This window comes from Gymnodraco acuticeps, unplaced genomic scaffold (genome assembly GCF_902827175.1).
Source record: "Gymnodraco acuticeps unplaced genomic scaffold, fGymAcu1.1, whole genome shotgun sequence".
Lineage (NCBI taxonomy): Eukaryota > Metazoa > Chordata > Actinopteri > Perciformes > Bathydraconidae > Gymnodraco > Gymnodraco acuticeps.
This window is the reverse complement of record NW_022990622.1, coordinates 77,500-104,783: the sequence shown is the minus strand read 5'-3', so window position 1 is coordinate 104,783 and position 27,284 is coordinate 77,500. Positions and strand designations below refer to the sequence as shown.

The following is a 27,284-nucleotide window of genomic DNA, read 5'->3' as shown; positions in this document are numbered from 1 at the left end:
AAGTCAAGTAGACCATGCTACACTATACAAATACTCTCTTACAAAAGCCCTGCATTTAAACATGTTAATGTTACTTTAGTAAAAGTATGCTAGTATAATTAGGAAAGTGTTGTTAAAGTATTTAAAGTAGACACAAGTTATACTATTATATCATTTGTTGTATTGTTATTACCGATGCAAGAGTTGACTTAACTGTGTGTAGTTGGAGCTCATTTTGAACAATGAGCTAACTAATGATTATTTTCATAATGGTTTAATGTGCTGACTATTTTCTACATTAATAGATGCAGGTCTGGTTTGTTCAAACTCTCAAAATAGTAGGACATGCTGTCATAATTACCCAGAGTCCAAAGGGACACCTTTACAATGTTAAAGCTGTTAGATAAATGTAGAGATGTAATAACAAAAATATTCAAGATAGTGTAGTGGAAAAGAGATAATGTTTTAAAAACATGTTAATAAAACAAATTCTCTTGTTTTGGACTGACAGGAATGATTAAAGAAATAGTAGATACATAAATACACACACATCAATCTGTGTGCATTTGTTGTGGATGGAACAACACCTGACCTGTGATGCCTCCTCCAAACATTATAACCAGACTGTATCATTCAAACTATAAGTAACAGTTCTAGCTACTTGACTTTAGACAAACAATTCAAAAGACAAAATCAACACAATTTATTGAAAGACCAATCTTTATGTTACGGTGCCTCTCCTTTTGTTTGTGTTATTAAACCCTGTCAATCTAAAAAACTGAGCAACTCAACAGTTAACTTTATATTTCTTATTGTCCAAAGCATCTATTACACTATTTGTTCCCCTCTCATATTCACAGGATGGATGATTAGAGACTTTGGGGGAAACCTCAGCTTTATGAACGTCCTGTCTGTTGGTTTGGCCAGAGAGGGCTGAGGGTCTTTCCCAGCGATGAGGACAAGGCCTGATGGAGGAGGACCAGGCCTGATGGAGGAGGACCAGGCCTGAGGGAGGAGGACCTGCACCAGCTGCACCTACAGAACTTAGCCCATGCTGGGCATAGCTGTTACCACCTGCACAGGCCTAGCCTGTCAATTAACATATTAACATTTAGTGTAACTTATGTATAATTTCGTTTATATTTAAAAAAAATTAGAGGGTTATTGAGGAAAAACTCTCAACTAATGGCTTATTACTTGTAGAATATGGTCATGTAGAATAAGGCATTAATAAGTGTTTTATAATGACTAATAAAGGGCCAATATACTGCTAATATGCATGTTAATTAACAAGTTGATGGTTAATTTGTGTACCTTAATATAAAGTGTTACCACAAATTGACTACAATCCTTAGAAACTGTGAAAAACGACACTTCTCTGAAAAATTAGAAAATGCCATAGGAGATATGAAAACCACTTGGAAGGTAATAAATAGCATAATTAAGAAGAAAATAACTGACAACAGAAATGAATTCAAGAAATTCCAAACCGCAGGAAAAACCCTAACGGATGTTGCAAATAGCTTTAATGAGTTCTTTACTGAAATTGGCCCCAATCTGGCGAGTAAAATCAGCCCAACTTCATGTAAAGTGGATGATTTTCTGAAAAACTGCAACCAACAGAGTATGTTCCTGAACCCAATTACAGAAAATGAACTGCTTGATATTGTTAATACTCAACACAGTAAACAGTCCAAAGATTATTTAGGACTTAGTATGAATATTGTTAAACAAGTTGCACCAAACATTGTAGCCCTCCTAGCAGGGTGGGATTTTCACGGCGGCCATGACGGCCATGGCCGTTGTAGCCCCTCGGTCTGGCCGTTATTCCCCACAAATAATTGTACGTCCTACGGCCACCATGGCCTTTGGGCCCCTCACACTGTTAAAAGTTGCTTTAAAAGCGTCAGAACAGTGGTTTCTGAACTGCATTATGCTGCGTTCACAATGGACGGGATGCGAATACTCGCATTGCTCTAACCGCTGGAGTTTCACCGCGGCTGTCAGCTGTGTTTACTCCTGTCATTCAAACAGGACGCGCTGGAGCGGGGGCGGGGCTTATATCCATGTGAATACTGTGGTGGAAACCAACTACGACCAAATGAACCTATTTTTACCGTGATTTCATTGTAATACACGTTTCAAAATGATGCCGAAGTAACTAAATACTGATAACGATTAGTAAAAAACATGCTTTAATGCTTTGACAAGTGTGCAGACAAGACGGCATGCGAAAAACCTTTTAAAATGCGTGTTTTGTGAATGGAGATTGGATCGATCAGGCTAAACTAACGTTGTAGCTGCTCCGTCCACACTCACAACAACGTCCTAAAGACAGAATTAAAGCAGCGACTGTATTCGTCATGACACAGACAGTCTGTGGTTTGTACATCTTTAACTTTTGTCCAGTTTCTGAACAGATATGAGGAGCTGATTAAAGAGACACACGCACGCACGCACACACTTTTGCATTTCAAAGTATTGCTTGTTCATACAGTTGGATGTTGGAGCTTCACTGTGCACTGCTGAATGATGTATGTGCAGAGTTTGATCCTTGAAGGCTGTTTCTTCTGCTCTGAAATTGAATATATTTGTTACATATTAATAGAATTTTAGATTTTTAGATTTCATTTCGGATTTGTGAATGGGAGTAGTATAGATGGAAAACATACCAAACACTAATTATTCAAAGTAAAGTATTTAATTGTAGATACGTTAATACTAAGGAGGCATAGGCGTATATGATGATACGATTATTGATATTAAAAAAGTGATTTGTTTTTTGTCATTAGAAAGTGAAGTTATTTATTTTTAAGCTCCAAATCCTAATTTTTCCCTCAATGGCCTTTGTGCCCTGGCATGTGGCCTTTCCGCCCTGAAAAAATGTGTGACACCAAAGGCCAAATGGCCTTGCCCCTAAAATGACAAAAATCCAAGCCTGCCTCCTAGTAAATATATGCAATAAATCGTTCCAACAAGGTATTTTCCCAATGAAATGAAAATCGCGAAGGTGATTCCGGTTTTCAAATCTGGTGATAAATCAAGTTTGAATAATTATAGACCCATTTGTTAACTACCACAATTCTCAAACATCCTGGAAAAACTCTTTAACAACCGTCTGGAGTCTTTCCTCAGCAAATTTAATATACTATGCCCCAGCCAATATGGATTTCAGAAAAATCACCCTACTTCTTCAGCAGTAATTGAACTGGTTGAAGAAATTACCAACAACATTGAGAAAAAAATGATTACAGCTGGTATATTCATTGACCTTAAAAAGGCTTTAGATACTGTGAACCATACCATACTGCTACACAAATTAGAACATTATAGCATAAGGGGTCAAGCCAAAGAATGGGTCAAGAGTTATCTGATAAATAGGCTACAATATGTGGACATAGACGAGGCGAAATCAAACAATCTTCCTATATCATGTGGAGTCCCTCAAGGATCAATCTTAGGTCCAAAACTGTTCCTGATTTATATTAATGACATTATCAACACCTCCGACATGTTAAAAATCATTTTGTTTGCCGATGATACCACCATTCTCTGCTCCCATCATAATCTTGGTGATCTTGTTAAAATTGTTAATGCAGAATTAGAAATACTATGTAACTGGTTTGCAGTTAATAAATTATCCCTTAATGTGGCCAAAACAAATGACATGTTATTCAATACAAAGTCTGAGAGTAGAAATGACTGCATTATACGGATTTGCAATACAGAGATATAAAAAGTTGGTGCATGTACATTTTTAGGACTCATTGTTGATGAAAAACTCAACTGGAAGCACCATATAAATTATGTACAAACAAAACTGTCAAAAACAATAGGTATTTTGTATCATACTAAGAACATTCTCGAGGAAAAAATACTCAGAACTCTTTATAACAGTCTATTTCTCCCTTACCTTTACTACTGCTCCGAAATATGGGGAAACACGTACTCAACAAATCTACAAAAAATAATAACATCTAAAAAAAAGTATTACGAATAGTCTGTGGTGTTGGTAAATATGAGCACACAACTCCCATATTTAAAGAAACTCAATCTATTCAAATGTGTTGATATAGTTAAGCTTAAAACAGTACTGATTATGCACAACATAAAAAAATGCCAACTAACATTCAAAAGCAGTTCCAAACCACAGTCAGGAAATACCCAACCAGGCATCCTAACTGGTTGTGTAGCAAGCCCTGTAGAACAACCATCACATCACACAGCTTATCCATAATCGGAGTTAGAACGTGGAATGGACTTCACCCAGACCTCTCAAGTATTACTAGTCATCAACAATTCAAAACTAAAGTAAAAACAATTATATTTGCAGATTACTCCAGCTAACAAATATTGGATATTCCCAGTATTATTTATATATGCATTTACTTTTTTCTTACCCTAACTTCTATTTTATTTATTTATTTTTCTCCAGTTTTCATTAGTTTTCTTTATTTCTTTGTACTCCTTAATTTCTATACGTTTTTGACGAAATAAATGCCATTGTTATATTGATGCCAATGATGATGCACGGGAGGGCTACTCCCCATAAGCTATGCTTCAGCCCTCCCGCTTCTACTAATTTTGTTCATTTGTGTGTATGAATTATACGTTTTTGTTTTTGTATGATTTTAGTAGAATAAATAAAAGAATACTTCCAGAAGGAATGAAGTATCTATCTATATATAGAGCAGAGGGGAACTGCAGAGGATGATTGGTGATGATTCTCTGGGTTCATCACCACAGACCACACCTCACACATGCAGGTATTCTACTCTGGGCTGAATGACCCACATTGGTTAGTGAAGCCCCATCAGCCGTCTTACGGTACGTCCACACGGCAGCGTCGCGTTGAAGCTTGCCGGTGGGCGTGTCTGGGTGCGACCAACAACCAATCACATTAATCTCCCGCCCCGGACATACAAGCACGCGGTTTGATTGGCTAGAGCTTGTACTGGCATATGATTTGATTGGCTGGCGCTTCCGTCTACGCTTGAAAAGTTTTACTTTTCTCAACGTTCGAAGCGAGCAACGGAGGCAAAGCGATGCGACGGAACCACAATGCAGTTCGGCAAAGTGTGACGTCACCCCATTCAAAGTGAATGGTTTCGGGACCCGTCTGACTTCTTTTAGCACCGTCACCGTGTTACCGATCTCAACCATTAACTAGAGGAGAGATCCAGCAGAGGAGAGGCACACAGCCACGACATAAACTCTGATCAGCACCAACGGGAAGCAGCGTCATCAGAGAGGACTGATGGGATACTAGACTTCTCGGTCAGATCAAAACCCAGGTCGTGTCCCGCTCATGTCTTAGAGTTCAGTTGTCTTCAGGTTCATAAATATAAACAGAGAACACAATGTTGGGACAAAACTGCTACCCCTTCTTTTCAGCCCTGATTGAGCTGGTCCTGTTTCCTTCGGCCTGAGTCCTGTTGAGGGCCGAGGCCGCTGTGATAGTAGGAGTCTGAGGACGGGGAGCCCTCACTGAGGCAGGGGGACAAGGACCTCCACGTAGCTGATGGGGAAAAAACCTGACTCGCCGTGGATCATGCCCTCATACCAGTTCTCGTCTATCTGGTTGGCGAGGATGATGATGTCGCCCTCCTTGAAGCCCAGCTCCCCCTGGTTCTCCGGCTCAAAGCCGTAGAGAGAGCGGCAGCACGGCTGGTCCAGCAGCTCCGACTCTGCACCACAGAGACACAAAATCATTCATGCACATGAGAAGAGACGCTGTTTCTGCAGGGAGTAATGCTAAAGGCTGCAGTGATTACTTTCATTATCAAGAAATTCTATAGCAGCTGCTACACCATTTCACCTGTGGGTCTGTGTGGGTCATTATAAATAATGTGCTTCTGGAGACCCCTGCAGTATGGGGAAGCAATGGAGAAGATGTTGTAATATGTCTATATTACAACATATTGTCTATCCATCTGTCAGCGTCCCATTCGTCTACATGAACGTTTTACAACCCTGCAAGATAAAGGGACACAACTCTACAGGTGTTTTTTGAGATCAAAATAAAGGCCTAGTTTCAAAGAGCAGTGTGATTCAAGCAAGGTTGCTGGAAGTAAGCGGGCTAGACGCGTTGAAGGCCCCCCCACTTTACTCCCCAGGGGCCTCATTTATAAACGGTGCGTACGCTCGGCATACGCCGTTTTCTAAGCAATGTTTGTGATTTATAAAAAACAAACTTGACGGGAAAATGTGCGGTCCTCCACGGACACTGACCCGTGCTGCGACACCATTGGCCATCCCCGACACAAACACACTGACACACTGCCTGAGGAAGGTTAAGTGTATTTTGTCATTAACTTTTTTCGGACCACTTATTTATTTATGTTGGTGACGATCCGACCTCCATGCTGCTACTCTGGTTCAACCTGCATCCACCAAACAATATGATTCGTCTCTACCTTCCCAAAAGAACCAAAATCTGACACGGGTTGCGTTCCAATAATCCAAAACTCAGCTCCTAAATTCTAACCCTATCTCATATTCCTTGACCTCTGAGTGAAACGTCACGGGGTTAAGGGATAGTGGATAGGAGAATTCAAAAGGATTTAGGAGAAGAGACCGCGGTACTTTAGAGAATACGAATGCACTTTCACTATCCGACGTGTTTATGATGTGCCAGCGGACGTCATGAATGTGCGTCTGCTGCTGTGGGGAAACTATGGAAACTACAGTTTTCTATACAGCGGACTACAACATGGATGTTTAATAAGAACGAGGGACTACTGTAAACTCATCTAGAGACTCTGCACCGTGCTCTGATGCTGTTGCTTTATGCTTTATGAACGTGGACAACAGAGAAACATATTCTTCATGACCAAAGTTGGAATTGAAATAAAAAAGGAAAGTGAAACTTCTGCTCGTCACCCTCTCCCTCCGGTCCACATTAATACAAATGATCCCAATACGTATGATTGTATGAACTATGAAAAGATCTTAAAATCAATACAAATGTATTTATTATAAACGTTAGTCCTTAACATCTATCACTGTGTATATCACCATTCAAACATCTTTTAAAAGTTGAACAAACTCCACACAGCTCAGTAAAGACTGAGAGATGTTGACTTTATTTGATCATTTCAGTAAAAACTAACGTTCATATTTCTCTTTTTGATTATAATACTGATGAACGTTCAAAACAAAGCACTTTGGCAACTTACCACATACGTTTTAAAATGCTTAATAAGCACCGTAACTTTCATGATATCATTTCTCCGTCATAATCGGTTGTTTCCGTGAACGGCCGACTGTTGAGTGACGGCAAATGCTGCGGCTGCAATGCATTGTGGGGCAGCATTTTCTCCTCTCCTTTCGTCAAGGGAGGTCCAGTGGTTCCTAAGCTAAAGGAGGTTATAAAGGAAGTTTGAAACCTCCTTTCCTTTCATTTGGAGAATTGGAACGGCACTTATCATGGCTGCCACTGAGGGACTTCCGGGTCATTTCACTTGGTTAGGAAGGTTCCTAAGCTAAATGGACTATTGGACCGCAACCACGGTGTGAGAAGTGCTTTTTAGCTGTTCTGTCTTCATTTCCTGCGATCTTCTTCCTGCAGTCAGTCTGAATGAATATTAATACGGGGCGTTTCTTTGACTATTTGTTTTTGTTTTTACTATTTATAGGCAAATATGGGCGTTACGTGAAGCCCGCAAAAGCTGCGCCGCATTTCGAGTTGATTGTGATTTATAAAGGGAAACCGGCGTAGGACGTGCACACACGTCCTACGCCGCAGTGTTTTATAAATCTGAAAATGTCTGCGTATTTATTTGCTTTGTCCTACGTAAGCAACCTTCCCACGTGTATCCTACGCAAGGCTTTATAAATGAGGCCCCAGGTCTGGGTTGCTCTCGCATGGTTGCCGTTTTATCGTTTAAATAGTGCCTAATTGCCTGTGTCCACATAGCACCTTTTTTCTGAGCACCAGTGTCTTTTTGAAATAGTTTAAAAGCGGATGGATCATACTCTGTGGCAGAGTCCAGCATGGGTCTGATTTTCAAGACCCGCTCCCGCCCCGCACCCGCGACGTGCAATACCGAACCCGCCCCGCTACCCGCACATATTGCCAATTAGTTCCGCAACCCGACCCGACCCGTCGGCACAAGATCCGCAACCCGACCCGAACCCGCATATATATGAGCAGTGAAAACGTGCAATTATTAACACATGCAGTTGCATATTTGTCTCAAAAAGCGTGGGATGTTGGTTATTTTCTCCATCTAGGATGACACCAAAGCCTCCCAGACGTTGGATTTCGCTCTTGAGGAAGTGTTATTGAAAATGCTGTATTCTCCACTAGAGAGCTTCACCTCAGCCATTTCGAATGTGGCGTGCTCAGCAGCAGATTGATGCGCTGCAGAGGTTATGATTATGCGCGGTCCCGCGGGGGAGAGGTCTGAGGATTTTAAACATTAAACTAATTTATTATTATTATTTTAATATATTTATTATGCAATACCCGCGACCCGACCCGCATCATCTTTGTTTTACCCAGAACCGAACCCGGGAAAAAGCGTTTGAAAAAATACCACCCGCGAATCACCTTTTTTGCGGGTTACCCGTCGGGTACCCGACCCGATGCAGGACTCTGGTCTGTGGCAACCTTTAGTAAAAGCCCTGCACGCAGCAGCTTTTTCTGAGCGCTCCATCGTTCTTGCACAGCTGCTCCGAGCGCCTTCAGTAGAAAATAACTGAACTTTTCAGAAAAGCAGCGGTGCAAACTTATGAGTTCTTCAACACAGATAACCAATGCTGCTTAGATTTTATTGACATTTTTCTTTAAAGATTTGTTTTGCAATCAGCACGATAATTGAGCAAACTCACTGATGGAGACCATTACATACTTTTAAAAGTCAATGAAAAACTAGTAGGTGAGTGGAGGGCTCATTAATCAGTACTAAAACATCTCCACGACAACTGAGAAAACTCCATGAATTAAAGCTCTGGAAAATGATAGGAAGTTACCCTATGGTCAATTATGGTTTGTAAGATGATGAATGAACTATGGCTCTGTGAAACGGCCGGATTGATCCCCTCCCTCACATGTGAGGAGTTGAAACACGTTGATGCAGGATTCATTTAAAGAAGGGAGAAAACTGTGTGTGTTTGTGTGTGTGTGTGTGTTACTCACGGTGAATAAAGCCATTGGCAGTGGGGGTCTCAGGCCATGACAGTGGAACAGAGGTGATGTCAGCTGGGTGAGATGTAAACACAGATGGAGATGGTGTTGAGCACCAGACCACAATGACACACCCACACACACACACACACACACACACACACACACACACACACACACACACACACACACACACACACACACACACACACACACACACACAACACACACACACACACACCACACACACACACACACACACACACACACACACACACACACACACACACACACACACACACACACACACACACACACACACACACACACACACACACACCTCTGGTGATGGAAGAGAAATATCTGGATAGGACAGTGATCAATATGAAATGAAGTAGAGCACACACAATGAGGCATAACAGCTAAAAATAAATAAAATAAAACTAGAACTAAGGATGGCACCCCTACCACCTGATACTGTTTAAAGGAACCCCTCCCTTGTGATTGGCTTAAAGAGAGAGGGTGTACCGGTGGGTTTCAGGCCGCCCTGCTGACTGCTGACCCCCACGCTGCTCCTCATCGACCTACACCTGAACTCTCTCCTGCTGCGGCTGCTGGCTGTGGATATTCTTTGGGGGGGGGGAGGGGGGCAGGAAGCAGAATGTTTCATCAGGCGAAGAGAAAGGCATTACGGATTAAGAACATGAAAGGCTTTTTTTGTTATACATAATATTGACTTTGAAATAACTGTGATTTGAAGCAACTCTACACAGCTTTGGATTGGTGGACCAGCTCATGCATTTTGCAAAACAACAAACCAACAACAGCAGGTATCTCTTTGGCAATGGTGAACCTTTCCCACATTTAGAACATTCATTCATTTACACCGCAGTTTGTGAATGTGCTGCTGACTTGATGCTTTCACTGTCCCGACCTCTGTGAGTACAGAGCAGAGTGAAGAGTGATCGCTCTCACCTCTCCTGCAGCCTCCCTCTGAGCTGCTGCAGGGTCTCCTCCGACCGCCTGTGGTACTGCAGGGCCGCCTCCACCAGAGCTGCCAGCTGACTGACCTGCTCCACCTACACACACACACACACACACACACACCATGTAAACATCACTTCAGGGGACATTACATTGACTTACATGCATTTCCTGGAGACTTATCCTAACCTTAACCATAACCAACACATGCCTAACCCTTACCCTAAACCTAACCAAGTCTTCACCCTAAAATTAATGACTCCCCTCATGGGGACCTCCAATTTGTCCCCATAAGGGAGGCGAGTCCCCACACGTGACTGTGTAAACAGATTTAGGTCCCCACAAGTATAGTAATGCTAGGCCACACATACACACACACACACACACACACACACACACACACACACACACACACACACACACACACACACACACACACACACACACACACACACACACACACACACACACACACACACACACACACACACACACACACACACACACACACACACACACACACACACACACACACACACACACACACACACACACACACACACACACACACACACACACACACACACACACACACACACACACACACACACACACACACGCTGTGTGCTCCTCCGTTACGGGATTTTGAAAAGTGCTGGGGACATGTCCCCCCTGGAGATGACGCCATGCGTGTGTGTGCGTGTCAAGTGGAATAAATATATGCAAGTTACAACACACACAGTAAAACTATGGCCCTCATGTGTTGTATAGGCTGCACGACTAGGCTGTTCAATGGGGCTGATGTGTAGATTCTGCCAGAAGGAAAATCAGCGGGGAGGTGCCACATTGCTTTTCTTCCCGACTGCAACGCTGGTCCCACAAATCAAGCAAGAACGTGATTGGTCGATATTCATTGTGGGGGTGGGGGGAGGAGGGGCGTTAGATAGATATAGAGTTGTAGTAAATAGATAGAGTTCGCTATGATTTAGGTTTCGTTTGCATGGGGTAGATTCTTTTAATTACATCTCGTTTTTTGTTTTGTGTATTTTTTACATTTTGGATTTTCTTGGCGAGCTATTTTTAGAACGTGCCCGGCGGGCGCCTCACGTTGCCCCTGCGGGCGACTGAGTGCCCGCGGGCACCGTGTTGGCTACCCCTGCTTTAGATGAAAATAAGGAGCCCCTCCCCACGCCCCTCTGAGAGACATTTGGTTACAAAAGAAAAGAGAGGGTTTTTAGCCCTCTTAACACAGAGGGGAGACATATTCATGTAGAAAAGACATTAAAAAGTGGATTTTGCATAATAGGTGACCTTTAACTTTCCTTAAATATTGTGCTCACACTACAGCAAGTAAGTAAGTAACATTTATTTATAAAGCGTTTTTCACAGACAAAGTCACAAAGTGCTTGACAAAACATTAAAACATCATAGGAATCATAAAATAATAAATGATCACACAAACCACGTGTTAAGAACTGCTAAAAACACAAAAACACAATAAAAACATTGGATAAAATAGAATAAAATAAAAGCACACAGGTTACCCAAACGCCTGCCCAAACAGGAATGTCTTTAAATTAGTTTTAAAGGACTCAACAGAGTCTGCGGACCGTAGGTGAGTGGGCAGAGCGTTCCATAGCTTAGGAGTCGCGGCCTCGAATGCTCGATCACCACGGGTCTTAAGGCGAGTAAGTAGGACAGACAGTAGACTGAGCATATCTTACCTGACACATATGCAGGAGTCTGACTGTGCAATGCTCTGTAGGTGAGAGTGAGGATTTTGAACTGGATCCTATAAGCTACCAGTGAAGTGATCTGAGTATTGGGGTAATGTGGGACCGTTTATTTGACCGGGTGAGAAGTCTAGCAGCTGCATTCTGGACTGCCTGCAGACGACCAAGAGCAGACATGCTGAGAGAGGTGAAAAGTGCGTTACAGTAGTCAATGCGAGATAAAATAAACACATGTATAATCATCTCTAGGTCAGCCGTTGAAACTACAGATTACTAATGTTTCGTAGGTGGAAGAAACAAGATCTGGTCAGTTGCCTAACATGGCTGTCAAACGGGACGGATTGATCAAATATTACCCTTAAGTTACGTAGTTTGGAGTTGGCAGCAGAGGAATATGGTCCAATACATTGCACAATCATGGGCACAACCTTTTCTGGTGCAACAACCAGAACCTCCGTCTTATCAGCATTGAGCTGTAAGAAGTTTTCTGGCGTCCAGTCCTTAATAGCACTAAGACAGACTAATGGCGCATTTTCACTGCAGGGCCTCACACGGCTTAGTACGGTATAGTTAGGCCTTGTTAGGCCAGGCTCACTTTATGCTGCGTTTCCACTATAGTTTAGTACTGGGGCAGTGTCACGGAGGTGATCTCTGGGCCCATAGATCTCGGCCTCCGTTACGGGTTGTATAGCTTCATTGTTGTTGATTGTGTTCACCTGGGGCCCTGTGTTGTCTCCTCCCCCCTCACCTGTGTCTTGTTGATTGATTAGTGTGTGTGTATTTAGGCTCTGTTTTCCCTGCCAGTGGACAAGTAGTGTGTGGGAGATCCTTGTGGCTGCTGACTGTGTTCAGGGAGGACAGTCATGTTGAGGCTGGTGACTATGTGCACATGAGAAATAAATGCCCACACCGGGTTATATTTGAACTCTCTGCCTCTGCCTCCTTGCTTGGTCGGGCCGCTCAACGTCTCACAGGCAGTAACTATAATAACGCAGTGTAGGCGGAGCCGTGACGTCATCTTCAATGCGAATCACAAAACCAAAACATCAGCCGTTAGCTCTTAGCACTCAGAGCTCACAGGTCCTCATATCTGTTCAGAAACTAGACAAAAGCCAAACAAGTACAAACCACAGACTGCCTGTGTCATGGCGAATACAGTCGCTGCTTTATTTATGTCTGTATAGGCCGTTGTTGTGAGTGTGGACGGTCGGAGCATATACTGCGTTTGCTTAGCCGATCTTCATTCAGAAAACAAGCATTCTAAAAGGTTTTTCGCCTGCCGTCTGCCTGCAGACTTGTCAAAGCATTAATTCATGGTTTTTACTAACCGGTATCAGTATGTTGTTACTTCGGCATCATTTTGAAACATGTATTACAATTAAATCACGGTCAAATATGTTCATTTTGTTGCCAGCGATTCTCTCACTAGTTTAGCATATTCAGCCCGGTTGTTGGCCCGGAAAGAACCACGATTTTGGAGGGCCAGAAAAACTGTGAAAAAGTACCCGTTAGCCGGAGCTACCCCTAGTGGAAACGCAACAAAAAACGGGCCGGGTTTGGCACGGCACGCTTAAACCGTGCTACGTGCTGCAGTGGAAATGCGCCATTAGAGCCTAGATATCCTAAAAGCCTCACTAGGTTTGAACGAAATGTGGAGCTGGATATCGTCCGCGTATAAGTGATATGTAATGTTCTTACAGGTGACTAAGAGTATCACAACAGCATCAGCTGTATCGCTGCAGAGTTGCTGTTGGATTTTTGCTCAAGCATTCGTTGACGTAGGCTGTTGTTAACTCGCTCTGAGAACCGGCCTACGTTTCTCTTCAATTCTTCAATGGGGGGAAAGTAAGGGGCCGGTTTGAAAGCGATGAGGTTAACTCTGATTTGTAGCTCGTCTGCAGCTGTGACCAGCTTCATGTTTGTAGATGAAATTGACAATACTGATGCGTTGTGGCTTCTTGTGTGAACATGGCATTATCTGGGACTGTATAATAATGTATCAGAAGCTTCCCCTCTCTTACGTCGTTCTCCAGGAAGTGGAACATGCTCCTTTCGGCCAGCTCTCTGCTCTCGTCGAACTTCTCCACCGCCTGCCGGATCTCCTCGTCTGGGATCTTCCCCTGACGCTTCTTCTTATAGTCGAAGTCTAACCGGCGGCCCTCCAGCTTCTTCAGGTGGTGCTGCAACACAAAGAGGTTAGGTTAAATAATATTTAAATGATTTGACCATTCCTTTTCTTTTGCCAAATGTATAACATGTGTTACATGGTTTGGAAACAGCGAGCTTCCACTCCACAGTTCTACAGCGGGACTGAAACACATGCAGTAGGGGGCGCTCTTAAATAACAAGACCTTTAATATTATCTGTTATTACTGTACTTAAACGTATAGATCCAAATAGTAGGAGTTAACAAGCAAACAAATGTCTTATACATAACTGGCTCCTAATTGTTCTCTAGCCCTAGAAACAAATACCAACCCACATAAAACAAAGATCCAAAGGTGTATCAGAGTTTGAAGCACATTATAGTGGCTGTTAATCCAGAGTCATACATTCTTAGGCCAGATTTCTTTCTGACTTCCAAAAGTTCAAACCTTTAGTGAAGAGACTCAAGCTACCATGCTGACACGTTGTGCACTAACACGTCGAAAACTTTAACGACCCTCCCCTGCAGGCTCCTCTTACTGCCGCAACGCCATTTCAACTGTTGGACATACGCACTATAATCTGTTAAATCTGTCGTAAACAATAACCAACACAAACCTCAGCATAGTCCAAAAACATCAATACATACAAAACAAAAACTGTATCATTATAATAAATCATTTAATCAAACAAAATCTAGAGAAGAATATTAAAACTGTCTTGCCAAAATAAACATTTGTCCATACATAACTGCCTCGCTGGCTCTTCAACAGTCTTCAGTCCTTTGTGTTTCATTCTGATGTCAGTCACTGTGTTTTAAACACTGTCAAAAGGATTAGAATTTGAGGGCAAGGTTTTAAAGCACGGAATAACATGTATGTCTTTATGTACCGTGATCTCTTTAAGGTCCTTGTCCTGTAGATGCTGCAGGGGGTCAATAAAGTTTTGTTTGACACTTATGTCCAGGGAGTCCTTCACATGGGCCATCTGCCTCATGGCCTCCCCCATATCGGTCAGAGCGCAGCCTGCAGGAGGAGAACCAGCAGACACTGATACAGAGATCCTCTGAACTTGAATGAGAAACCCATCGATGTGCTTTCTGCAGCACGGCCACTATCTAGGTGTTTGTGGAATATGATGATTGGTACCAAAGATGGAGTCCTCTCCCAGATCCTGTCCGTGGCGCAGCATGCAGTCTCCCAGCAGCCCCTCAGCCTGGGGGTACCCGGTGGTCTTCACCTGCCCTCGGATCTTAGACATGGTGTTCAGCATGTTCAGTTTGGCTCGAGACGCTGCGGAGGGAGACAAATTCATCCCCGATTCATTTTACAAGGCAGTGTTGTCGTGGCAGATGACAAATAACATACGATATTTATTTGTTACCTGGGTTAGGCTGCAGGTATTCTGTTGTTTTGGACAAGAGGTCAAACACAGACTTGTTGGTCACATCTATTTTCTAATGGGAGCCAAATAGGAACATTAAAAGAAGAAATGTTGCAGTTATGAGTATGTTCCAGTTCTGGAGGATATTTAAACACTCATTTCAGTCAATCATTCACTTGTCTAAGCTGGGTTCATGGTTCAAAATGACCATATTTTAGTATATATGTTATACATATACAATACATTATAACATGAATGAAGATTGTGAAGTTTCTCAACTAAGTTGATTCTGGACTGAAAGCAGATGAAGGCTACAGTAAGGCTTGTTGTGTTATTGATGTCCTTCAGAGTAAAAGCGTTGGTTAGATTGATGGAAGGTGTTTCAGCGACATGTCCATCTTCCTGCGTAAACCTTCATTGTTGTTAATAAAGCTCAAACTAAACATAACAGAAAAGTCTATTCACATCTTTGTATCCTTATATCTTAAATATGTGTTTTCACTCCCTTTCTGCACCCCGATATGTGTCTTCAGCTGGCAGCTCATTTAGTAATAATCTGACCAAAAGAAGACGTTAGTATTATCCGCCATCAGGTCTTTTTGAAAAAGTTATTTTCCGAGACCATCTCAGATAAATGCTCTTCAAAAAGGAGATGATTGTTAAACTTGAATTTCAACTCTCTGGACTCACCCTCTCCATCTCCACGAAGTCCTGGTGCAGCTTGGTTCCCTCCGCCCCGCTGATCTTCTCACTGAGCAGCTGCACACAGCACAGAGAATACAGAGAGCTGTCGTGTAAAAGCTTATGAGTTCTGTCAGTATGTCGTGCACTGGCTGAATGCCATTTATTTTGTTTTATACAATTGAAAAGGCTCATTTTTTTGTAATAACCTGTTTTATTCCTACATTTTCAGCCCTTTTACATCTTAGTGTTACAAGGAAAATAATGTTTCACAAACTTGGTTCAATATTAGGAACAGGGCAAGCAGCCAAACCCTTCATAACAGCAGACATGTAAACCAAATGCCCAGGAGATCCAAATGAAACGTTGAATACCGTTTTCTATCATTGGAAAGCCTGTTGCCATGAGACGATCTGAAAGGCTTTGCCGTCTTTCATCAGATGAATACTACGAGCCAGATACACATCATTGTGATGGCTGAAAATCCAAAGTGATCCTGAAAATAACATGTAGCAATAATAGCTGGGATATAAAGTGTCTTATTCTACATCTATAAATCTGGCTCTTGTTGCCGTAACAACGGTTCATACAATGTGTGACCCCAGGATATCATGTGACCTGATCACCTGGCACAGTCTGCTGATCCTCAGTCACACCTGGAAACGAGCAGGTCATTTACAACTCCCATTACTCATGATTCCAGAAGCTCCCTGCAGAGTGTGCTGACGTCGCTCTGCAGTGTCCGTCAGATCCGAGGATCTCATGGGATCTCATGGGATCTCATGGGATCTCAGCTGATTATCTTTCATCAAACAACATCCGTGCACCTCTGACCCAATCTTACAAATCATCTATGACCGTGATCAATTAATACATGGGATTTGGACAATTAAAATACTTTAACAAACAAAGCATATCATTTCTTGATAGAATCTATTGTTAATCAAAGTCATTATAACAGTCTTTGTTAGTCTTTCCAATGTTCGAACAATCCCTATCTCTGGTTGTTCTACACAGAAGCACCAGGCCTTTGAAAGCAAATCTGCATATGATGATTATGAAGTTCTTAGTTGAGGGGATTTTTCAAATGTTCAAACATTTTCCCACCTAACCCATCTTATTAGATGATAAGAGTTATAGGAGTTAGATATACAGTATAAAAGCTTGGGTTGTGTATTCAGTGGACCGTCTGAGGTGCTGCCAGCAGCGGACAGTTGTAGTTACCAAGTGGGTCAGAGGCGGGTAGCGCAGAGTGGATTGAACTGGGAGGTCCAGTATACATCTCTACTGTCTGCTCCAGCTGTTACATCATTCAGACCATGCTTAACATGATACCTATGATAATCTCATATCTATCATCTCATCTCTCTCTTGGAAAGAAAACACATGAGCAACAATTGTGATATTTCTTTAAAATTCTGTCAGACATACAAGCTTGTCACAAGAGTTGAATGTACTTCAGTATATTTACTGAGAAGAAGCTCTATGAGCCCTACCTGCTAAAAACAGCAAATCTCTCTGTCAGTCTCAATACAAACAAGAAACCGATATGTTTGGGAATGTTTTTTGCAGATTTTGCATTTTTCTATTTATTTTGATGACATACATTTTGATATGAATGCTCTCAGCCTTTCCATCAGTGTGTCGCTGCTGGATCAGATCCATGCAGGGAGGGGGAGCTTTGGAAAGAAAGAAACCTGAAGTGTTCTTTCTTTTGATATCCCTTAACCTTCCAGAGGGGAAATGTACATTCTGCACGGCGCCCGGGGAGCAGTGACACCTCGGTAGCACTTGGTCTTATTGTATTGAGTATGGTTGGAAAAGAATAACAAATTAGAAGGAAAAAATGAATTTCCAAAGACATGCTCGGGGCCAGATGCACGAAGGGACAGCTGGAGCTACATGCTGCTTTCAATACACACACAGAGCTGCAGCTATCCTGAGCAGGCCTGAGTTTGTTAGGCTCAGCAGACACACACACGTTTGGATAGACAGATGCTTCGAGGTGAAGGGACTGCAGCGAGCTGCGACCGACACCACCAGGATGTTCCTTTTATCTTTCAAACACAGATCAGAGCAGCTGAAGCGCTGCAGGTTTGTTAGCAGTCGGTGCTTTGATTGTGTGGCTGTGTTGTTGGATCTGTGTGATCTTCTTCCTGCACTCTGAACTCTTACAGGTGGGCCGGGGACAAACACCCAGCTCTTTCCTTCCTTTGTAGAGAGCACACACTCACTCACACAGCAGCACAGTTTCTTAGTGTTTTTCATTCTGCATAATATCAAACATAATAGAGTGTTGTAGTGATGACGTCTTTTTGCAGGCGACCCGGAAAATACCATGGCATGGGCTCCCCCGACCAAAAAGCAAGAAGACATTTCTATTGGATTTGTGACATTATGGACATATTGGACCTTATTTTCAGGATAATCTCAACATATTAAATTCAGCTTTTATAATAGTTGAAGCGTAAATGCAATCAGAAGTTCCCTGCGTGTTTCTGGCTTATTCATTAAGGTAACACAGGTCAGAGAGGCTCCATTGCCTCTTCCGCAATTGTTAGAAGATGTACCCATGTTAAGTAAATTGGCCAAGGTCAGAGGAAGTCCAAGGGAGGTCTTCCTCAGATATAATACAGTTAAAGTCTTGTTAGTTAGTGGTTCATATCCAGCATGCATTAGCTAAGAAGCGATAAGGATGCTGGTGTGTGGAAAATGACATGTGTTCATGTGCAAACATATATATATAGTTTGTTAATTGGATCATTCATATCCTGCAAGACTCCTAAAGACGTCATGAGATAATGACCTTTCCACACCAGGAACATATTAACATATCAACTATCTCTGCCACGTATGTTTCAAGGGTATGTTCGTGTGTGTTTTACGTGTATAAAGCACACAAGATCCTTCTAGTCTGGGGGACATTTCTGCGATTGGTGGTTGCTGTTGAAGCAAGGTGACGCTTAACTCCAAATGATTATTGTTGTTGCACAACTGAATAATAATGAATCTCAACCATATCTGTGTTTGTGTTTTATTGATCTCTCTCTGTGTTAACATTTAAGGTTGGTGAGCCATAAATTGCACTAACAAACTCATTAAGCACGCACAGGAAAATGTGAAGTGGTCTAAGCCTCTCGGAAAGATTTGATTTTAGATCACAAGGCTAATAAGAGAGATTGGATTCAACAGAAAGGTTGAATGAATTATTCTGATTCCCAAGCCTATTAATATTGGTTCAAACTAATGAATGCAATACTGAGATTCAGAACAGACTGTTTTACGTCAGCCTCATAGCAAGGGGGGGGGGTTCTTGAGGGAAATCAGTCTGTGTGTCTGCAGGTCGGCCAGAGAGAAGAAAGCAGGAGGTCAGAACAGAGTGTTATGCTCTTTCTGTTCACTCTCTCACTATTAATACCCCTTTCCACTGAAACTCAGTTCTTGCAGCACTAAATGAGAACTTGTTTTGTTTTCCACCGCCCGGAGCCCAAGTGGTGCTACATCATGACATAATCGTTAATGACACACATTTTCTCGGCAACGTCGCTCACAACAACAACAACGGCGGACTGCGTGGGGTAGATGCTCGTGTTGCTTTTAATCCTACGAAGCCAGATTAAATAAAAAAACTACTTCTCCAACTCTGTCCTCTTCTCCAGAGAGCTGTGGCTCTTTGTTCACCAATGCACGCTGTGTGTTTATATAAGTGTGTGCTCTAGTCACTTTGCTTAGCGCTACTGCTTGTTACAACTTTATTGTCTTCACCATGAAGTGTTCTTGGTCAGGTTAATCTCGCACAGCCTCCAACGTATCTGGTTGGTTTATCTGTTTGTGTGTGTTAGCAGCAGGGCTGGCTCTCGGCATAGGCAGTATAGGCGAATGCTAAGGGTGCATCAACCCACCGGGGGCGCCAAAAATTGGGGAGATTTTTTTTTTTTTTAAAGTTAGAAATTTAAAAAATATATTTTTAAAAATGTCATAACACAATTTCCCGATTTTGGATCAACAAAGTACATCTTATTATCTTACACTAACATAACTACACCTATACTGCGTACGGCGCCCATAAACTACTGTATGGCGCACCCCCCCCCCCCCCAAAATCAAGTTGAACTGCCCCAGCCCCAGTAAAACCCAGAGGTTTGTGTGAAATAGTTCTTTTTTTGAAATAATGGTTTTAGTGTGTACTTATAGGTTTTAATTTTGTATTTGTGTTCATTCAAAATAAATCAAACTCCCAAAAGACGTACACAGCTTCTGTGTGCTTTTATTAACATTGGAATTTACTGTGTAAGCGGCCGCGGGGGGAGAGCTTTAGAGAGCTCTCTCCTGAAAGACTGAGAGGCTCTGATAACCTCAGCTCAGTGAGGTAAAGGCACACCTTTATATCATCATTATAGTTATAAAAAAATAAGAGATGAAAAACAGGTATAAAATACAGTAAAAAAAAGTTGTTATTAATAAACAAGAATACAATTTAAAAGGAGAGTGATTTGTAAAATATATAAAAGAAAAAGAAAATCTGCTTACAATTATCTTAATTAATCATCTTAATATCTTAATTTTGCTCTCAAAGTACACCAGATTGATGCTTTTAACTTCAATATTAAGAAATAATCTTCCCGGGGGAGCATTCCCCCAGACCCCCCTAGAGCAGGGGTGCCCACACTTTTTTGGCTGGTGAGCTACTTTTGAAATGACCAGCTCATCGAGGTCTACCAACCAAAAATAAAATCCCAAATTGCAAGGGTTGCTGAATAACACGTTTTATTTATACATGGGATAACTACAATAGGGCTGCAACAAACGACTAATTTGATAATCGATTAATCTATCGATTAATGAAACGATTAATCGACTATTCGAACTATTATGCCTTGCACAATTTCTCAAACGCTCTTATTTAGCCATCAACTTTTAGATGTAGCTTGAGGTTGTTTTAGGCATGTGGAAACTAACAATGAAGACAATAAAGATGAATACTTGATTCAAAAATACATATATTATTAAATTAACATAGCTTTTTATTTAAATTAAATAAATAATATTTCACATCAAAAGAAACAACAATGTCAAAATCGTATTAAATAATCTGATGACAGAACTGTAAAGAGAATAGCTGAAACTTTAACAAAATAAAGAGTAACTCAGTTTCCTCTAATCATTAACCCATGTTTGTATAATTGTGTTAACTCCGTGTGTTGCTGCTAGCATACATAACACCTGATGTGGAAACGTTACTCGTGGATGGGGCTACAGAGCTACTAGAAAGACAGTCTGTGCATTCCTCCGTCTGGATGTGGAGCACTTTTGCTAAATGTTTAGACACACTGCTCGTGTTACCGCCCTTACATGCTAAACTCTCTTGGCAAGGAGCATTGTCCACCTCAAGACGGGTAACATTTAACCACACCTTGGAGCGCTTCTCTCCGCCATCTCCTCCGTGTGTTGCTGCTTGTAGCAGCCGCGTGTGTGTAAACTGCCCCGCCCCCTCGCGCACAGACGGGAGAGAGATCTCGTCTCGATTGGAAAGGTCGAAAATACACCGACATTTGTTTGTCTTTTTGCATGTTAGAAACGAGTTGGCGACACTAAGACTGTGAGATAATGTTTGTGTAGCAATAATACATGACCTTTCTCTTTCTCAACTCGCTACTCGGAGGGTAGTCGCTGCTATGCCTTGTGAACACTCCGATAATGCCTCTCCACGTTACCTTTCTTTGGCAGAGCGACGCTTGCTTTACAAATAAGGCAAATAACCTTTGAATGTGACATCACAACAAAATATTCTTCCTCCCATTCTGGGTGGAAGTGGTTTGTCTTTAGCTTCTTGCTCGGTCCCGCACTCATTTTGTTGTTTGTCTCTTTAACTTAATTTGAGTTTTCCCGGCACTTGACTGATTTTGTATCGCTTTGCATTCTGGGTTAACAGACTGGAAAGCGATAGGATCAAAACCTGTTTTGTCTATTTTAACGGAGCTGGATTTTTTATTTTTATGAATGACTCGCGATCTACCAGCATTGCCCCCGCGGTCGACCGCGGTCGACATACTGGGCACCTCTGCCCTAGAGGATGTTAGGTCCACCCCCCACTTAAATCATGTTCAAATGGATAGGATACTAAATACATTTGCACACATCTTGTGTCCATATCTTTCTGTTTTGGTGGTCATGCCACAACCGTGCACGTGGGGGGGCGGGGGGGGGGGGGGGGGGGGGGGTGCTAGCTAAAATGTTGCCTAGGGCAGCAAATTGGCCAGGGCCGGCCCTGGTTAGCAGAACCATATTGTTTCACTGTGTCTCCCAAAGGAGTTCTAATGCTGAGGGAAAGTGTGTGTTCAATGGTGTGGGAGTGAGTTGGAGCCTGCAGCTATGATGAGAGCAGGAACAAGCAAAAAAGAGAACATCCATCCACTGTCAGTCTGATCAAACCACTGTACAGCGTTTTGTTCGCAATGTTCTTTTTTAGACAATTTTTACAATTTACACAATTCTATGGTGACAGGGGATTACAAGCATACATACAGTGATGGATGGTAAAGTACTCATATTCTTTACTTAAGTAAAAGTAGCAATACTTAATGTAAAACTACTCAGATACAAGTAAACGTTTTCAATTCAAAATGTAACTTAAGTAAAAGTACACAAGAGAAATATAGTGAAGTACCAGAATGAAAAGCACTTTAGTAGTGTAGTTTTACCTATAGTGGCCCATTTGAGAATCATATACATTTAATAACAGATTTTGATTATTGATGCATTAATGTGTTTATAACAGCTCGTAAATGTAGAGCTTATTTAAATGACTTTGTATACGGCTACTAAATATCTTAACCTATATTAATATATCAATATGTTTATTAATTAGTTGATTTGTGTTAGCTTATAATCGAAATCTGAAAAGATTCTAGTAACTCAAGCGCTCAAACAAATGAAGTAGAGTAGAAGTATAAAGTTGCATAACATGGAAATACTCAAGGAAAGTATCTAATAATTGTACTTAAGTACAGTACTTGACCTAATTTAATTAAATTCCACCACTGACTATGTGTATAAATACATACATACATTGAAATAACCAATTGCACAGAATGAGTTAAACTAGGTAAAACCTCAGTAGTGTTCATCCCTGGAAAGCCATACCTTTGATTAAACAATGAGTGGTGAAGATTGCACTTATTTTTAGAGTAGCAGAAACCTCCCCGGGGAGGACACACACAGATTACACCATGCAGGAACACATTCCAAAGCTGCCATAAACCCCTTCACCAAGTTAATATTACTATGAGTCTACGTGTCTACAGATATACTCAAATACCAAACCATGTAAAGCAAAGGTATAAGGTATGCCTCCATACAGGCATGTGTTGTTGTGTGTTTAGTGTGTCATGTGTGTGCATTTGTCAGGTGTGTGGGTTGAAAAGCTTGATATGTCCTTGGCTAGATAACACAGTGAAAAGAGCCTTTATTCAGTGTTCTGTGTGTGTGTGTGTGTGTGTGTGTGTGTGTGTGTGTGTGTGTGTGTGTGTGTGTGAATGAAACGTTGACCCTAATTAAATATTACTATGTCAACACATTTCACATAACTGTATTAGGTTAGTAGAAAGCAATAATATTAAGTTGAACCTAAACCATTTTTAAAAAATGACTGCTTTCAACTAACCTAATCAGTTAAATTTGTTAACATAATACCTTTTCTTTAAAGTCAGCATTTCTGTTTTTCAGTGTACAGGTGTGTGTGTGTGTGTGTGCGCGTGTGCGTGTGTGTGTGTGTGTGTGTGTAGGGGGATCAGGGTTGTTGGACTGTGGGTGGAACTGTTAACGTGTCCGAGTTTCAGTGTGAGGAGGAAGAGGCAGCAGCCATATTGTTCATGTTTTCTTTCAGACGGACGGGCAGATATATCAGCAGCCTAACATCATCACAGCATCTCCTGATAAACTGTACTTGTGTTAACAAGGTTGTGAACTGAAAATAGACCCTCACTAGATTTCCATGAACCTCTATGAACAACACAATAGTAGTTTCATAGCAACACAGTCTCACTCCCTAAGCGTCCAGGAGCGACGCTTGATCAGGGTCCCGTGGCGTGCAGTTGGGACGCGGCGAGGCTCCTTCAGCTTCATAAACGGACACAAAGAGCTTTCAACTGATTGCAATGTATTCCCATCGGCGGCGGTATTTGACGCTCATGGAAGCACCGCATCCATTTATGTCGGCAGCTCTTTAAAAAGGCAATGTGAGCGTCCATTCCCATTGGATAACGGAGGATTGTACACCCGGAAGTAAGTATTCTCCTTAATGTCGATTGATTTGACAGTGATATCTCCACTACTCATCAACTCAAAAACACCAGATTACCTTTGTTAAATAAACGACATTGATAGGTTTAAATTGTGTACATAGCTTTTGTGTTTTTCCCCTTCAATTCTGAGAAACAACTTATTTTCTCTGAAATGTGGAGCGCCAAAGAAACTATACTACCCACAATCCCCAGCTATTGTTGTGACGACGCCTGTCCGCTTTGCGACACACCCCGTGATTAATCTTCAAGCTCTGGGATTGGATGTTGGAGTGGCAGTGCGCCAAGGTTACGCCGAGCGTCAAGCTCTTTGAAATGGAACGAAACCACGGCAGTCTATTCAAAACTGGACTCCAATGCCCCCCCAGAACTACACATGCTGGCTATTGTGTTTCGCAACATGTTCTCTATGGCACGTCTCTACTGGGAATTGTAGTTTTAAAAGACGTTTTCGTTTTTCCCAAAAATCAGAAGTTGACAGTATTAAACTGTGTACAGCCCTGGAGGTTTAGGCGATAGGAAACACATTGGTGTGTACTAATTTAAAACATGTAATTACTAAATGGGTGAAAATCGCTTGTATCCATAATGGGCAGCATTAATATATACCCACATAATAGCTCATTGTTACTTTGTAATTCTACTCCACTTCAATTCAGAGGTTAACCTGGTATTTTTACTCCACTACATTTATTTGAGTTACTTTGCAGATTCTGATTAATGATGTGAAATATAAACCGCCCTTAAATCAGACTTTAGTTACACCTGAGTAAAATTCAGGGAAGGTGATTGTCAAGTGCCAACAATCAGGAGAGATATTTGATAGTTGGTGCTTGAGAAGACTAAACATTTATCTGCAGATCTCTATAAAGTAAATTCATTACTCGTTATTCTCTACTAATAGTTCATTAAAGACTGTATAATGGCTGTTTTGCACATCCCTTTCAAGATTTCAAGATTTTCAAAGGTTTATTGACATATCATATACACAACTACGGTGTAGTTATGCAATGCATGAAAAACTTGGGTCACAGGTTCCTCAACAGTGCATTACAAGACATCTATCAATATGTGTGTATACCTCCAGCATTAAACTGTCATATTCTGCACATTTCTTATACGATCTACATACATAAGAGTATAATTCATATGTATAATATCAGTTAAAATAAGTGCTTCAACATAGTTAACATTGCAGGAAAGCAATATGTTAGACGTTAAGTACTTTGTCAGGCTTAATATTTATCTGTAGATAGATACCCCCAAAGCTTTTTTCTTATTTAAAAGAAGACCTTAACCTAAAGTATTCTTTAATGTTTAATAAAGGTTAATTAGTTTGTCTGTTTTGCACATCCTCATATTAATATCTTTGTACATCCTGCAATAAACTGTTTTATTGTAGAGATCACTTACAGTATCTTCTTGATTTTTTATATTCTATATTTCTATCATTGACCTTCTACTTTCCCCCTATGAAAGTATGTACTCTTAATATTTTTTTCATCAAATATAACATATTAAAACAATAATTCAATAACGTGCTTTAACCATTAGGCGGTGCACACAAGGTACACACAACATACTAATAATAACGTTGTATTATTAGTGTAGGACACTTATGTATGTACAACATCTGAAGATATTTAGTTTTATTCATGTTTTTACATAATTTTACAGGATATTGCTATACTATTTCTCATGTTTTACTTCTATACTTTAATATCCAGTGTTGGGACTAACGCGTTACAAGTAACGCGTTACTGTAACGCCGTTATTTTTGGCAGTAACTAGTACTCTAACGCATTACTTTTTACATTCAGTAACTCAGTTACCGTTACTACATGGTGCGTTACTCCGTTAGTTTTTTTTATATAGTCAACAGCCAGGCGAACAGAGATGATAACTGTACTTAAGTACAGTACTTGAGTAAATGTACTTAGATACTTCCTGTGTAACATGCGGAGACGGGCTGTGGGCGTGTTTGTGTTGTTTACTAACAAGACTATCATGGCGGCGGCGGAGCTCAAGTCTAGTTTCTCCACCTGGAGATATTCTCACTATTTCACTTTTGTCGAGCACAAAGAAAAGAAAGTTTCTGTTAAATGTAAGTTGTGTCTTGGCGGGTCAAAGATCTTATCTACTGCCCAAACCAGTAATTCAAATCTCTTAAAACAAATGCAAAAACAACATGCTGGGACGAAGCTAGTAGCTAAGACCACAGAGACTCAGCCGACGCCACTCCACCTCCACCTAAGCAACAGCGGCTGGATTTTAACCAAGGGACTGCTAGCCAGGGAAAAGTCGATAAAGCCATTGCACGGTATGTTGTAGAACACATGCAGGCTATTGCTACAGTGGAGTCACCCGCTTTCAGGGAGCTAGTTAGCATGATAGCATGTCCGGGCGGCACACGGCATATGGGACGGAACACTTTTTCCAACTACCTGGAGAAAGAATATACAAAAATGGAAAGCCAGCTAATATCGATGCAATCCAGATTGCATATAATGCATGTCAAGTTGATCAACAGATTGTATTATTCTCCAATGCAATAACAGTACTGAAATGAAGGCTATAAGGGCATTAATGGGAGCCCTTTTTTCAACTAACTAAAACGTTACTTTTCACAGTAACGCATTACTTTTGGGTTTAAGTAACTAGTAAAGTAACTGAGTTACTTTTGAAATGAAGTATCTAGTAATGGTAACTAGTTACTGGTTTTCAGTAACTAGCACAACACTGTTAATATCTGATTTGTAAAACATCACAGACAGAAAGGTATATCCGTCATTTAATGGTAAGCTATTGAAATTGTGATTCCATAGATATGTTTCCCATCACCCAAACCCCCTGACTATTCTCTCAACTCAGTATTTACATTGTTATATTCAAAGAAAATCAGTAATATCTTTAAAAACGTGCATTGCTGCTAAAACATCCAATCAGCGA

The 27,284-nt window shown here is 41.3% G+C and overlaps 1 protein-coding gene across 2 annotated transcripts in view; it reads right to left on the bottom strand.

The window, feature by feature from the left end:
* Nucleotides 1–2,468: 2,468 nt before the first annotated feature.
* sh3gl3a (SH3-domain GRB2-like 3a) overlaps nucleotides 2,469–27,284 on the bottom strand; it is a 47,303-nt gene continuing 22,487 nt past the window's right edge. The window contains exons 2-10 of one of the 2 annotated variants that reach the window (XM_034229144.1): nucleotides 16,045–16,113; nucleotides 15,355–15,427; nucleotides 15,120–15,263; nucleotides 14,863–14,996; nucleotides 13,848–14,006; nucleotides 10,085–10,188; nucleotides 9,638–9,738; nucleotides 9,122–9,184; nucleotides 2,469–5,666 (exon numbers count right to left, since the gene is read on the bottom strand). In XM_034229144.1, the coding sequence (XP_034085035.1) occupies nucleotides 5,464–5,666; nucleotides 9,122–9,184; nucleotides 9,638–9,738; nucleotides 10,085–10,188; nucleotides 13,848–14,006; nucleotides 14,863–14,996; nucleotides 15,120–15,263; nucleotides 15,355–15,427; nucleotides 16,045–16,113 (1,050 nt within the window). In that variant the 3' untranslated portion in view covers nucleotides 2,469–5,463. Of the gene's footprint in view, nucleotides 5,667–9,121; nucleotides 9,185–9,637; nucleotides 9,739–10,084; nucleotides 10,189–13,847; nucleotides 14,007–14,862; nucleotides 14,997–15,119; nucleotides 15,264–15,354; nucleotides 15,428–16,044; nucleotides 17,134–27,284 lie in introns of those variants that run through there. The other variant, XM_034229142.1, reaches the window with a different exon arrangement.